Raw genomic sequence first — 16,147 nt, forward strand, 5'->3', positions numbered from 1 at the left:
TAGTATGTCGAAAAAACTGATAAAAACGTTGTAGTATAGTATGTCGAAAAAACTGATAAAAAGTTATAGTATAGAAAGAAATGTAGTATTATGTGTCATTACAAATATCACAGTATAGTATGTCAGAAAAAAGTCTTAGTATAGTTGGTTTGAAAAAAATTTAGTATGTGTCATAAAAAATATCACAGTATAGTATGTAATAATGCAGAACGTCATAGTATAATATGCCAAAAAATTGTCACATTATATTTTGCCAAAAGAAAAGCCACTAAAAATGTCATTGTATAGTGTGTCATAAAATAAAATAATGAAATGCCATCATTTCATCATATCAAAAATAAATTCATGGTATGTTTTCAAAAAATGTCATTGAATGGGATGTCATATAAAAACGTCATAGTATAGAATGCTGCAGTAGCACAAGTCCATTCAGTCAATTAATTGCCGCCGTCATTGTATGGTTGTGCTTTTCCAACATTACATCGGGTGAAAGTGTGAGGGGATCTGGTCACCATGGAAACCTAGCAACACTACAGTCTGGCTTGTCATTACCACATGTATCAGTGTGTCAGTCGGGTTGTCTGGAGTCCAGTGGAGGTAGTTGATTGAGTTGTTGACCTGGCGCAGACCTCTCTGTCAGAGTCGATGTACTCCTGAGCTGTGTAAATTGTGATTCCTGGCAGTGTTAAGTCACAAACTGGACTCACCTTGTAGTGTTGAAGAGATTTACCATTCATCTGGTCATCACCGTAAATACTTTCTTCGCAGTTCTTTGGCAGTCCTAATCGCCTTTATTGATTTTGGACAAAGCAGCTACGAGTTCCAAGTGATCACCAGGTGACAGGGAGAAGCTACTTGAATATTAATTGTGGTTTCAGTTGTGGCTTAAGTATCAGAGACTCAGCTTTAGTGTCTAGAGGCCTGACCATTTTCATGGCATTATTACGCATCAGAATTAATTAATAACAGTGGCATGGTTTAAATGTGTACATTGTGAGCAGACAACATAGGTGTTTTTGAAGAGATATAAGTTGTAAGCTTTAATACCTGAGCTGTTTGGTCCATTTGAATCAAACACTTAGGCATTTCATTGGATACTCCACTTAGCTTAGGCTGGTGTGAAAACTGTCAATCAACCGCCTGAAAAGATTGGTCTCAGCCTGCTTCCAGTCAGACTCTGGTGCGGTTTGCTTGCAGTGTAAAAAGTAAACCAACCACACGATTTTATGATTTGACCAAAAAAAAAAAAAAAAAAAATCCTAAACTATTAATAAATCCATCAGCTGATCGTGAGGTCTATCTGTAATCTTCTAATTGATTTTTAGCCCTATATCTATTACCATGGTAACATACAGGGCACATTTTCCCTGATAAATAGGTCAAAAACGGTTCGACTCAGTGTACTTTATAAGGTCATTGAGTCCACTGAAAAGTGTGACACGGATTCCAAAATAATAAGCCCCAAATCATTACAGTACAGGATGCCTCTCATCATGTCTCTACCCCTAACATCCAGTCAGTTTGCAGTCTAATAATACCAATATTGTCAGTGACACCAAAGAACATAAATATTATCATCGGAAGCATGGAAGTGCCTAAACTTTTGTCTGTCATCAGAATTTGATTTCCCCATGTGGGTTCGGATAATGCAGGATGACAGTCGTCAAAACTGTCCAAATAATGACTTACCTGTCTTACCTGTAACTTCATGTTGCACCAGGAACACAGAATCATTTTTACCCAACGTCCAGACCAGATGAACCAAACTACAGGTGATAGCACGCTCAGGGTGCTTTCAGACCTAGAGTTGTCTTGCTTTGGTCTGAATCAGGTTATTAAATTGTATAATTGCCTAGAGTTGGTTTGTGTTCTCTTGGCAGCATTTACAAGCGGACCAGATCAAATACCTTGTGTGAGAAAGCTGCTCTTGACTGGACAGAATTTCCATGTGGGAAAAATCCAACTAGAAAACAATGTTTTGATGCATTGGATGTGCTGAATGTGCATATTAAGGCAGTACAGGAGGAGGTGCACATTAATAATCCTCCAGGACTGTAACATGCGCATGTTTAACCCAAACAATGTGTCATGTGACTGCAGTTGGTTCAGATCCAGGTCTGAACACGTTCTCACCACAAACAAACCGCACCAGAGTTCATTTGTAACTGGACCAGTCTGCTTGTTTTGGTGCACACCTGAGGGTGATTGTTGTGTTCATAACTGCCCAAACGAACTGCACTTAGAGGGCAAACAGACTTGAGTACGATTGAACCTAACCAAACAGGTCAGGTGTGAAAGCACCCCAAGTTTCACTAAGATTTTATGCTGAATAAAAGATGAGAACATTTTGGCTTGTTGACAGCCTGTATGATTGTTTAAGTTTTGCCCCATTTGTACCGAAGTCGTCGTGTTCCAAGATTTCTGCAATTACAATTTCATCATAACCAAACCTACAAAAACAAGTAGCAATAAACTGTAAGATGGCAGTCATATTGTAGTGTAAAAGACATTTTATGTAGTGGGACAAGAGAAATAACTTATGACAACATGATCCAATAATGGTTTTACAAGTCATATTTTATTCCATGTGCTTTACAAGGATATAAATAATGGCCAAAATTACAAAAATCAGTGTGCTGGAAGCCCAAGCCTATGTACATAAGTTGGTCAGCAGTGATGTCACCATATAACCCATTTCAGTTTTCACTCGAAATACAATCTCTACAATCTACCACTTTTCATTTCCAACCTTTATTTTGGTACCTTGTTTCCAGTGCCACGTACTGTGAGTCCTTTATTCTTTTCTCTTTTACATTACATGTATGAACAATGAGTTGGCAAAATATCTATGTACATTTTATAATTGGATAATGTCTCATCCAAATAATACAGTAATACTGCGTTTAAAATAGTACATCTGCTAGATAAGAGTAGAGCCCCATGAGAAATGACGGAGGGTTGACCTGACAAGAGTTAGCTAGCCACCTGCAACATTCACTCTGTGTACAAGTATGATCATATAGTTTCAGATTTTTTTAAAGGATGGCCATCATTCTCAAGCCCAAGGTTTTCATCTCATCATATCATAGAAAAATAATGTAACATTAAGACAACAGTAGACAAGAATTGCACAAGAATAATTATAATCATCATGGTAATATAATACTCTCATAATAAACATTAAAATGTCGGGCAATACGAATAGAATACTTTTTTTTTTTTTTTTAAACGCCAGATGCTGTTTTGTTCACATAGGTACATCGTCCGTTGTGGGACACACCTGTTGCATCTCCAGTGCTTTGCAGCTAGTCCAATCACATTTACACGCTTGTGCATATATCTCTGTATTATTTTCTGACTTAAAAGAAAATAAAAAGACCGAAAGAGCCAGCCAGACGTCCTCAAACCCATGCCCATTCCAACACTGACACATGCCCAGTGGTGCCTTTAGCGAGCCCATTGTCTGTTACCAACAGATGCCCTGTAACCATACTCACAGTCTCCATGGAGATGCTGTGACTGCCCAAAAAGTTCACGTCATGCCTCCCAGTTGGGCGCATAAAAACCGATCCTGCTGTAGTTGCAGAAAGTTGAGGCTGCTTTCAAATAAGTGTACATTCAGAGCAGACCGTCGTCTGTCAAGATGCAGTCCTGTTAGTGTGTATAAGTGTCTGTCGTATGTTTACTGTGTCAAGCATCATGTGGATGAATGGTGTCAAAATTTGGTAGTCAACCTTAAACACTGTGGAGTAGCATCCATGTTTGTAGTCCTTTTGTAGTCCATTTTGCATTGTATGTGTGACAAGGTCCGTGTTTAGGGCTGGCTACATTCTTTGCATTCCACAGTAATAGACATGAGCGTCCGGCATTGCCCTGCAAATGAGATGACATCACTTATCGAGAGAGCCCTCACACCCCGCCTCTCCACCGGCCCCCCTGCTCAGCAAATCCAAAATGGCCACCATGCGTCTCACAAGCCACATGCTAAACCTTTTACATACAAGATTTGTTTTCCCCCAAATAAAATAAGGTTTATGGCCAGGGAAAAAAATCCATTTGGTTAAAATAATTCTGAACATATACACACACAAGTGCTGAAAAAAGGTGCTAGAAAAGCAAAAAAGAAAAACAAAAATCTACTTCTTCCTGTGTCACAGGTCAAGTTTCTAAAGAAATTCACAAGTTTGTTAATACTTTCAAAAAATAATCTGATATAAAGAATCAAAAAGTTGAAATACATTCTAGTAGCCTGCTGGATGAACCAGTTTGAGTCAAAGTTAGACTGTGCTACATCACCTCTCCTGTAAATCAGCGCTCCTCTTTGATTAAAAAATGTCTAAAAAGTCTGAACTCTCCTCCGGTTGTCACGTTTCGACAACAGCCCTCGTCATTGTCAGCTCCCACACTGGGCTCAACAGACAGCTAAAACACTGTCACAGCTCTTAGCAGTATTATGGTTACAAATCTCATTCAAGTTGTCAGGGGCAGTTGGACAGAGGGGCTGAAATGTAGAGAAAAGCGAGGGATGGAGGCGGTCAGAGGAGGAAAAAAGGAGAAGAGAGACGAAGCCAAACGGTTGCACCTATCAACAGGAAGGAGAAAAAAAACAACAAGAAGCTGGAAGCAGAACAACCGACAGGTTGACCGCTGACTGACCGACAAACAGGAAGTGGAAAAACGGAGCTGACCATTCCCCCTACAGGTGGAGACAGAGAAGTGCACCACAGCCCTGGGTTCAAAGGTCATGCGCCAGCCCTGCAGGCAGGAGGATGGGGCAGAGACAAAAGAGAGAAGAAGAGACAAGGGAGAAAGAAGAGAGACAGCGCAGCGCCAAACGTCATCATGCAGTGGACAGGCTCGGCTAACGGGGGCGGGGCGGGATGTTTTGTTTTTTATTTTTCAGCCGGTGAGGTGACGCGGCGGCGTGCGTCGCTCGTGCCCAACTCCGGGGCGGGGCCCCAGTACAGGGCAACCTCTGAAAGGCACACACACACAGGAGTGGACAAGGCGGGTGTATGTTAGAAAATAGTGGTCTCGTACTTGGTGTTGACTCCTCTCTTGGCCTCCTGACCCGGCTCCACAATCCATGGCACGTTGGCGTGGCCCTTCTGGTCCATGGACGGCTGCTCCATCTGACACAGACAGAGACGGAAAAGGAAAGGAAGCAGAGAGAAGACAACAGAAGAGCCAGATTAGTTCCGATGCTCTGCGTATTCTCAGTTTTGACAATGCTACACATGATTACACTGATGTTGTACTTCTTTAGGATGTAAACAATTCATCATGACACAGTTTGAATGTAAACGGCTGCTTCTGTTGTAAATCGACATTTTGCACACCGTAGGGTAACTCTCTGATACAGTTTCATGCTAATGAAGTCAGTGAAAACAGAGTGAGACGGTAGGAGTGTGATGGATGTGCCGCTCACGGAGTAATGTAATGAAAAATAATAACTCAAATGTGAGAGGGAGATAAGACACAGATTACAGATGAGGAGGCAGAACGGAGATAATGGACAGAAACTCACTTTGGCATTTAAAAAACACACAATATCTCTTAAATTTCTAAATGCAAGATCCTGAACGATTGCGATCACTGTGTGCTGTATTTGCAGCAGTGCACTTCCTGTACATCCTCGTGGTGTTGCTTATCAAAGAGCTGTGGACTCTGTTGCTGCCACTGTGAAGCTATTGTGGCTTCAGCGCTGAGAAACAAACCAAACAATCTACATTGCTTTCAAAAATAACCCCGCGGCAACCAATCAAGCGGCTGGCTTCTGTTGCTGAGGGTGTTTTTCCTCCAATCTATTGGTTTATTTTCAGGTGATTGGGGGGGGGGCTCGACTGGGAGAGCTGCAGTTCTGACAGTACAAGACTAAATTTGTCCTTGCACACTGTCCAATTGTAATTACGGATGTGAACAAATTTATTGAATACATCTAAATATAATATTAATATTCTATAAATGTGCTTTAAAGATCTACGTCTGGAGGTTAATCTCAGAGTTCTGCGGTCCACTAACAGAGCCATGCCTCTCTTATCTTGTCTCAACACACTGCTACAGCAACAATACGCAAACTAACTATAATATTAATCCAGTTCTCTACCCTCTCCCTCACACACATACACACACACACTCGGACAACCACAGCAAGGCCTTATAATCTTGTTAAGGGGTTACAGGATTAAGGAACAAACACACTTTCGATCTCACAGCAGCACAACACCATCATGCTCAGTGAAGAACTCGTTCCGAGCATCACCAGGATTAGTCTCAAATTCATCAGCCACACATGAGGCCCCTGAATGGACTGTGCCTGCCTTCAAAATAACTTTTATATCAGCATCCTTTCTCTGGTCGGAACATGAGGAACTTGAAGTAATGCTGCAGGGACATCATCACAGTGTGTGTGATTCTGCTCTGCAAACCTTCAAAGGATAGCAACCTCCGAGCCGATGCAAAACACGGCGTGTTGCAATGGGAGTCGATTGCACTTAGCACATTTCTTGGCACACTGTGTACGCTCTGCTACTGCAGTCTTCTTTTGATGACCCTTTAAAAAAATTCAAGTGCCCTGTGTGCGAGATGAAGATGTGGATGAGCGAGGAATCAGAGGGAAGAACACTCCAAGTGTAAAAGCTCATTGCAGGCATTCAATGGAGGTTTTAATGGAGTGAGTGTTTTAATAAACATTTAGCTAATTTTAAAGTGGTGCTTATTGCTTTAAACACTTCTTATTTACACATTTCGCATCTCAAACGTGCATGTTTAAGGAGGCAGTGTATCCCCATACAGGGGTTGAATTGATGCAGTGGGGCACATAAAAACTGACTGAGGCATTGAAGTGGATGTCTGCGTTCAGCTCTATATTAGCTGTAAAGAAATGAGATTGGTTGGCTTTGCAAGACTGGCTGAAGTGTCACATCTGTTTTTTATTTTAACGCTACTAACTGTTGATATGGAGATAGAGGTAGTAACTGAGGAATGAGACACAAACACTCGCTGCAAACAGACCACACAAGGATGCAGAGTGAGTTGAATAAAAGCGACAGAATAAAATGGAAGCACTTACAGACGGCGCTTTCTCCTTGACTAAAAGAAAATCATGTGGAAATAAAGGATAAGAGAAGGAAAAGCGTGGAGGACCTGTGACTGAGCTTTGTGAGGAAGATGGAAGAGTCGAGGGGGAGGAAGAGGAGGGTGGAGAGGAGGCCGGTGAGGGGTGTAAATGTGGCCCAGTGACCAGCGGCTGACGGGGGGCATGATGACCTACAGGGGCAGAGGTCATACACAGGTCAAAGTCGGCCCGCTCGGCGACACCAATACCGAAAACAGCAAAGCAGCGAGGCAAAAACCACACAGCAGCTGCATGGCAACAGGGAGAGGCAACAACACTCCAAAACCAAAGCAAAACCATGGCAACAACATGGCAGCAAAGTCATCGCCCTGGCAACAGCGTGGGACAGCAGCATTACTGCAATACAGCAAAACTAAAGCAAGAGTAGACCATGTTACGCCACATTTATATAGCAACTCCTGCAAGAGGACACTCCCAGCAAGACGAATATGACACGGCAACTGTACAAACATCACTCTGCAACAGCATCTTCATGTATGTTTCATGAAAAATTCTCCCAATGAGGTGACATAGCTTGTGTTGCTTTGCAGCTGCTGTTGAGTTTCTTTAAAGGAAGTGTAAATTCAAGACCAAGAAAATGAACCAGCCGCTTGAAAACAAGCTATTTTCACTCCACTGGGAGGCTTTTTCACTCCTTCACAGAAACATAAGATTGTAAGACTCAATCATACAAGGTTAGAGTCATGTATTTCAATCCCGTTTTGAGGCTACACTCAGATTACAGCAACATGCCGACGCTGATCAAAGACAATAGTCATATCGGACACGGTCACACTCATAAGGGCGACTTAAGTGGATGCTGAGGGAGATTTAGGAGCAGATATGCTCACGTAACACACACAAAAATGAAAATGGGAGGGTGTGGAGAAACAGATACTTGTGGGCAGAACAACAAAGCAACAGTATTTTAGAGCACAGGGGCTTGAGAGGTGCTGCAGGATGGAGATTATGGCTGGCAGGTGGCAGGAATATTAAGTGAATCCTGCAGTATCTTTGCCCTGCTGCACACCACAAGCCATTAACTACAACACACACACACACACACACACACACACACACACACACGGACACAGAGAGGAAAAAGGCAATTAATGGTTAATGTAACGGCTTACAGAGTCAGCAGATCGTGTGTACACATGCCATCGTCCATCATCTCTGTAGGCACAGGACCACCACACACATAGGAGGAGTGCAAACACACAAATACTGCATCTTTTCTCCTTCTCTGTCTTCCCTCATCGTCTCCCATCTCGCCCTAACTTTAGACAGAACATTCCTCTGAAGCCACCGACTGCCCTCCATCACCATCTCCTCCATCCATGTCTCACAGTACGTAAATGGACTTAATTTTGGTGTATTAGCTCACTGATATAGCAGCCGCTGTAACTCTGCACCGAGCCCTTCAGACACATGTGCTGCTGTGCCAGCTGATCCGTGTCGGTAGATGAGGAAAGTGTGTTAGCATGACTATTTTAAAGCTCTGTCTGGGGTTAATGGGAGGTTGACAGGTTTACAGATAGACTTTGTGACGCTGTGGTTGGAGGAGGCATGAAGAAAGGCCACACACATTTGCACACACACACACACACACACACACACACACACACACACACACACACACACAGAAATTCATGACAGAATGTGAGACACAAGTATCTAATATCACAAAGCTAGGGCAGGTATCAAACTACTGTTAAAGGGAGCCTGGTAATGTGATAGAGCAATGTTTTAGTGGGAGGGTCTTCATTTTGTTTGTATTGTGGGCCAGGAGAAATGTCGATTTCATACTATTAAATCGATTGCAGTAAAATGCAAGGGAGTTTACCACTTTGCCAAAAAGGCAGTAGTTGGGTTTCCTTCCAAGTGTAGCACAAATTTTAACCTAATTTTCAGAGAAACTGCAAAAGAAAATGCAAATGTTTAACTGTATGGCTTTGTCCGAAATCACTCCCTACTCACTATATAGTAAGTTTGCCATTTTGTAGTGCTGTCTGAATGTAGAGTGGGAGTTATTATACCCTATATAGTGGACTCAAAGAATCCAACTATGCACCGTGAAAAGTAGCGAAAAACTGAGGGTCACTCACCAAGCAATATATCCCATCATGCATTGCACCAATGTAAAGGACAGACTACATGCGAACGATACCAAAACGGACGAGAGAAGAGAGAGCAACTTGTTGAACTTATGACATGTTGAAGTTTACCAGTTTTTCTTTGCCAGGTAATAAACTGCCAGTTTAATTTGTAGTCGTTAGTCCCCGAGACGATAAAAGTAAATGAGCAGTTGATCTTCTTTAGTGTTCAGCAGTTACTGTACTGAATAGGGTTAATAATGCTAGCTAATGTTAGCAACCTGGGTCGCTACTAGCTCTGATTTGTGCCATGATTACGTAATGCATAACGTTACACATTAAATTCACAAGTTATTACATGACTGACTGGTAAAACAAACTTCAGCACAACAAGGTAGAGATGTACCGATACCACTTTTTCCTTCTCGATACTGATTCCGATCCCTGGACCTTAGCTATCTGCCGATACCGAGTACCGATCCGATACCAGCGTGTAAAATAAAAATGGATGGGATATGAATTGTAGTATGTCTCGACTCTGGTGTGAACTAGCAGCACCATTTATTTGGTGATTACTGCTATGCCCACCCTCCAGTCTCCCCCCTGGTCACCCCAGTGAGTAAGTGGCATTTTTAATTATGTTGTTGCAGTTAGCAGTGTTAGCATGGCTAATGATGCTAACTTGGTTACCAATGCTCAAAATGAACCTGCTTACTCACTGGGGTTACCCAGGGGCAAACTGGAGAGTGGCCATCTATTCCTTTGGCAATGTCATCTCACCACCATGACAATGTTACAGGTGGTAATCTCTGAGTGAGCGGTACCGCTAGCTAGCTCCCACCCGACCAGGATGGTGCCTAGTGCAGAGTGGCTGGATAGTGCTTTAAAATGCAAGCTGAAGCTCACCAAGACAATGCAGTGGCGAACTAAAATGAAAGGCCTCTTGTATTTTCACGTCATTTTGTGTTTGTTTCCTGAGTGAGTTAGTTAGTTAGCTACCTACCAGTTAATGTGTGTCGGGCTATCAAAAGCAAAATCAACCGAAACTTAGAAATGCCCAATTTAAAAATGTTTGAGGAAAGAAATGTATTGAACATGTTTATTAGAGCTCAAAAATACACTATGGTGAGGAACATACTCAAGAGGAAAACTCTAAAGTATTGAATACTGCCATCAAATCTTTGGTGAGACTCATAATCTCATTAATATATATATATATGGAATATATTGGATATTACCATTGGTCTCCTTGAGGACAAAATTTCACTTAAGATGTGAGATTTTTCTTTTAAGGTTTGCTTAAGGAAGGCTGTGTGTATGAATTATGGAGCACCATATGAAGTGCCAGGCCTTAAAAAGGGCTTGGGATGTGCCATTATCAAATTTTAAAGCTTACTGTGGCCTGATATATCACTGGGAATGGGTTTTTTTTGATAATCTTCCCTAAAATGCTATTAATGCTAACATGTAGTTTAATGACTTCACACTCTAATCACCCTGGATTTAATGAAACAATCTGAACAGTGATGTGTGCACGTCAGCTTTACAGGACCATCAAACACACTGAAACACTAAAAACAAAAGCAGGTTGGATTTTAGATTCTCTGCGCCCACTGCAGTCTGAGTGTTGCTCAGACACGTACTCCATCAGAGACCCCTGCACTCTACAGCATTTCTGATGAGGATCTGATGGACTAAAATGTCAATAAATTCATTCTCCATGCAAGGCTGCAGTATGGCGGAGTCTCCACATGAGGATTCTTTATCTTTGTGCACACACACACTCACACACACAGAGTAAGAAGAGCCAAGCAAGCAAGCCTCCCCAGAGCCCTATGCAAACAGGCCTCATCAATCAGCCCAGTGTGTAAGAGACTGCAGGGACAGGAAGACTGAACGGACGCTTAACAGATCAAATATCCACCTACACCTCTGCCACAGTGTCCGCTGGGCCAAGATTATCACACACACACGCACACACACAAAACACATCCCAGGATAATCCCAGTAAACCATACTGAGAGTTGAAAACAACATATTTGAGCGAGGATGAGAGACCGGAACGAATCAGAGCAGAGGGATGGACGTTATGGACAGATTCCAGTGTAAATGGGACAGAGTTGATGAGATGCTGGTTAGAGTTGTTAAGAAGCAGAGTTGAAAGGTGTTATCAGAAGTGAAAATCCATCTTAAACACAAGTTCTTTATAAACAATCCAGTACTGTAGAGTAATTTTGGAAAGAGCATCTAGAACTTTACATTTATTATCAAACAGCTATAAGATGTAGAGGATCATAAAGATGAAAAAAATGCAAGGGTCAGCTCTTTGCTTTAAAATCGTCCGAATCTACATCATCAAAATGTTGCTGATGTGAATTTATGTTTAGGATGGATTTTCAAACAGAAGTGCGGCTGTGTGGCAGCGCTGCTTACCGTTTTGCGGATGTTGACTCGAGGTTTGGGGACAGGTTTGCTGGGCTTGCTGTCAAAGCTCTCAGGCAGTGTGGACGATCCGTGGCCGCTCTTCCTGGCCTGCAGGGCCAGCTGGTAGGCCACCTCGAAGGCCTGGCCGAGTGTCAGAATGATCTCGTACGCCAGGTTCTGACAGGAGCATAAAGGCAAAGGCGTCAGGATACAGAGTGATGTTAGAGGCACTATAATTATTATGTGATATTGGGTTTTAAACACACAGACACTATGTCAGTACTGACCACATCAAAAGCAGTGAAGACGTGGCAGTAGTGGTGACTGGACTTGAGGTCTTTGGTGATGTAGGCAAATGTAGACAGATCCTCTGGATCCTGAGCCGCACACGAGATGTTACGAATCTCATGTTCTGCTATGATGTTCTGCAGAGCGAGAAAAGGGAGAGAAACATAAGATAAAGATAAAGCAGAGAGATAAAGAGGTGCAGAGAGAGACTGTTGATTATCTCCAGTGAGCCACTTCATGGAAAAACAAATCTGATTTATTATTCATCTCATTTCACACATCCAAAAACCATAATCACTGCAGCACAATTTGGGTTTGCGAGTTTTCTGGAGTCACTGAGTTGGAATTTGTCCTCTGGTAATGTCACTGGAGAACACTCTCGTCTTTGTGTTGTGTTAATTGAAGTCCCAGTGCTGTGAATTATGGAACATCAAGGCACCAAAAGAAATGGTTTAGAGAGGGATAACACTGGTGAACCTTTTTCTGGTCATACTGAATGGTTGATTCTATAAAAAGATATCAATATATTGACTGATTCTGTACGGCAAGGGAGAACCACACAAGTTTCTGCAGATAAGATAAGGACAGAGAGAGAACAGGAAAGATTTACTACTTTCACAAAATATCCCAGAGAGTTGAATCCAGGCAACGCCAATGTACCTTTTTGATTTTCCTTTTTAGAGTGCCTTATCCCTTTAATTTATTTATTACCTTCATCAATATTTCTTCATCTGTGTAATTCTCTATTCGACCCAATTACAAGTTACAGTAGGATCTGAGGACTTTGCAAACTGGTCAGCTGCTAAATATCAGGAACATTGTGAGGCATGTCTTTGAGCAGGCTAAGTGACAATGCAAAGTGAGTTATGATTGCCTGATGGTTATGTCAGAGGCAATACCAGCACGTTTAATCTCATATCTGGATTCCGCACACAACACAGCACCGAAACTGCCCTCCTCAAAGTCACAAACGACCTCCTCCTTTCCTCAGACTCCGGCCTACTCTCCATCCTCATCCTCCTTGATCTCACTGCCGCCTTTGACACCATCAACCACTCCATCCTACTCTCCCGCCTGCAATCCCTCCTCAACATCACTGACAGTGTCCTCACCTGGCTACATTCCTATCTCACTGACAGAAAACAATTCATCTTCATCAACAACTGCTCCTCCTCAACTGCCCCCCTGTCCCAAGGCGTCCCCCAGGGTTCAGTGCTTGGTCCTCTCCTCTTCATCCTCTACCTCCTCCCCCTTGGTCAAATCATCCGTCGTCATGGTCTCTCTGAAATTAAATCCTGGATGCAAGCAAACTTTCTTAAACTCAACTGTGATAAATCAGACATGATCCTAATTGGTCCAAATTCCCTCACCCAAACAGCCAAAGACTTCCACCTCACCATCGACAACTCCACTCTGTCCCCCTCCCCTCACTGCCGCAACCTTGGTATCATCTCTGACTAACTGAACTAATTAATCAAAGGAATAGTTTGGATTATTTGAAGTGGGGTCGTATGAGGTACTTATCCATAGTCAGCGTATTACCTAGAGTAGATGGCGGTTGGCATGTCCCCAGTTTGGAGAAGCAGGCAGGAGTACCGCTACAGAAGCTAATGAACGTACTGCTGTGAACGGTGGCAGCAGCAGAAAGTATTTTAGCCACAATAGAGTATACGCTGTATTTAGAATATTTTCACCGTTTTACCCTGCCGTCAGACAGCCCTTCCTGTCGAACTGAAGCTGTTATATCCATGTATGCTCCCTTCACTGCCACCAGACTCCATTGACAAAAACAGTCATTTTAGTTTGCAGAGCACAGGAGCTGCTGGACTACTGCTGTTTCGATTAATCAGTTTCTTTGTTATTGTGTGACTTCATTGGATCCAAGTTAACCCTTCAAAAACACTGAAGTCGCACATTAACACAAACAAACTAACCAAACGAAGTAGGTGTAGACCAGCAGTTCCCATGTTCTGCTAGCTAGAATTACTGTTTGTTTGTTTTTGTCAAAGGAGTCTGGTGGCTTTGAGGAGAGCGATATAACAGCTTCAGTGTCCTCTCTGAAAGGGCTGTCTGACAGCAGTGAAAATATTCTAAATATAGTGCCCATTGAAACTGGTATTGCTTCGACACTGACTGTGCATAAGGACCTCTTAATACCCCACTTCCAAAAATCTGACCTTTCCCTTCAAAGTGTTTTGGCAAAGACAGACACAGCACATACTTAAATTAAAAACACAATAAATATACCCTCTGATACGTGTCACCAGCAGCCGCAGTGTCATCATTGTTGGCTGACTCTAATTCCTAAATCTGTCTGTGTATATTTTTTATGTATTGTGGCCGATTTACTCGACTCTGTGCTGAGCAGTGCTGCTCATATCGACTGTCTGCAAATTACGCTCATCTTCTGCTGTGTGTGTACTTTTGTGCATAACAGAGGCTTAAATAAATACCTTTTTGCAAGCTTATAATTATCTTCAAATTGTTTCTCACTGTGCCACCTTTATTACCCACCTGAGGTGGATTAGATCCTATTGTCTTACATGCACGCACAGGAATCAGGACCTGACAGGAATAATTGACTCCTTAGTGTGAAATTATTAGCCGGGTCTGAAATGCTCTCAACTGCTTTGGCATAATATTAGCACAGAGGAAGAAACCCAGACTTATTACATGATAGGTTTCTCACAAGGTGCTTGAATATCTTGAAAAGCCCCCCCTTTTTTAACTAAATGCTTAAAAAGTCCCTGAAATTCAAATTAAAGTAGTGCAGTGCCAGCTGGTACTTAAGTTTCTCTTGCAGTTATCAGCAGAGCTATTACACTGGCACATCTCTGAAGAGAGGAAAAATAATCATGGCAAAAAGGCGGCTCAATAGTAAAGTCACGCCAACATAGGCTTATTGGTTTTGCCAGATTTCTAAGAGTGAGGTGAAGTGAAAACAAACTACGGTGTCAGTTGGGACATCGCCCGTTGCGTATGTCAGCTCATCATCATGCTCTCCACATTGAATACAGCTCGGCCTAAACAGAGTATGGCAGTACTCCTTCACTGAAAACAAACACTGCTTGCATCATTTATTTATTCTCAATAAAAAATTGTTTTTGAAAATTAATTGCTATGAACAAGGTCCTTGAAAATGAAAAAACGTAGCAGGCATTTGGAATACGCTTGAAAATCCTTGAATTTTCTTTTGTAATGTCTGTATGAACCCTGACACATACAAAACTCATTTTTTCTGTCTTTCTTAAGCTCTATTCACACATGACTCATATTACCTGAGGATCTCATGTGATTTAAAAACGACCTCCCCACATCTGTGTTCAGTGTGGCACATTGGCACACAATAAGCGAAGTCTGTGTTTAACTCGATGTACATTTAAAAATGTGGGTTAAACAAACGAAGCCAATTCTGCCACATATTGTCACGTTATCTATCTCATCAAATTTTGAGATTTCACTCCTTTTTGTGTGCTTGCTTTTTTCTGAGAACGGGTCTCCATGCTATGTCACATGATGAGCCTCCTGCACCTAAAATGCAGTCGAAACTTTCATGTGTAATTGCCAACACAGCCTCTGTTATTCTCGACTGGAAAGGAGGCAGAAACGAAGTGCAGAGAAAACGAAAAAACTAAATACGACCCCCAAACCACAGAGGCCGATTTGCCAAATTGCACGGGACTAATCATACGACCTCATTGTCTGGAGAAATATGATAGGTAACTTGGGGTGGAATTTCTCCTTGAATAAATTACAAACATGGGAGATTTGCACAGGATAAAGATCACAGACGACCTCCACAATTACTATAAAATACCAGAGATCCCCAGGAAAAACTAGTCCCATGAAAAGGGGTTTAGTTAGACATGTTAACCCAATCTCCACTCAAATATCAGTCTGGATGTAAAGGAGGTGATGATGAACTGTGTAAAATTACTTTTTCATAACATTAAAACCTCAAAGGCTTTTTTTTTTTAAAAAAGAAAGAAAGAAAAAGTTTTCAGGATTTAATTAACTAAGTAGTTAGTAATTGATTTTTCTTAGCACTTAGTTAATCTATTCCGTACTGATTATTGCCTGTGTTTGTTTTGCCCTCGTTTACACCTTATTGATTTTTACACCATATAGTTGTAAATCAGTCGGACTGCAGCAGAAGCAGACATCAGCTCTGCTGTGCTGCCCGTGACACCTCTATGTGTCATTAACGCTCGCGTTCACAAGC

At 42.0% G+C, this 16,147-nt stretch overlaps 1 protein-coding gene across 5 annotated transcripts in view; it reads right to left on the reverse strand.

Annotated features, from left to right (window-relative positions):
* Positions 1-2,560: 2,560 nt before the first annotated feature.
* The window catches only part of anks1b (ankyrin repeat and sterile alpha motif domain containing 1B), a 355,428-nt gene continuing 341,841 nt past the window's right edge, over positions 2,561-16,147 (reverse strand). For 2 of the 5 annotated variants that reach the window (XM_050036188.1, XM_050036186.1), the window contains exons 25-28: positions 11,925-12,062; positions 11,647-11,814; positions 5,041-5,132; positions 2,561-3,873 (exon numbers count right to left, since the gene is read on the reverse strand). In XM_050036188.1, coding sequence (XP_049892145.1) covers positions 3,825-3,873; positions 5,041-5,132; positions 11,647-11,814; positions 11,925-12,062 — 447 coding nt within the window. In that variant the 3' untranslated portion in view covers positions 2,561-3,824. Of the gene's footprint in view, positions 3,874-5,040; positions 5,133-6,893; positions 7,270-11,646; positions 11,815-11,924; positions 12,063-16,147 lie in introns of those variants that run through there. The other 3 variants (XM_050036185.1, XM_050036184.1, XM_050036189.1) reach the window with 3 other exon arrangements.

The sequence above is a fragment of the Epinephelus moara genome, chromosome 23, assembly GCF_006386435.1.
Source record: "Epinephelus moara isolate mb chromosome 23, YSFRI_EMoa_1.0, whole genome shotgun sequence".
NCBI classification, from domain to species: Eukaryota; Metazoa; Chordata; class Actinopteri; order Perciformes; family Serranidae; genus Epinephelus; species Epinephelus moara.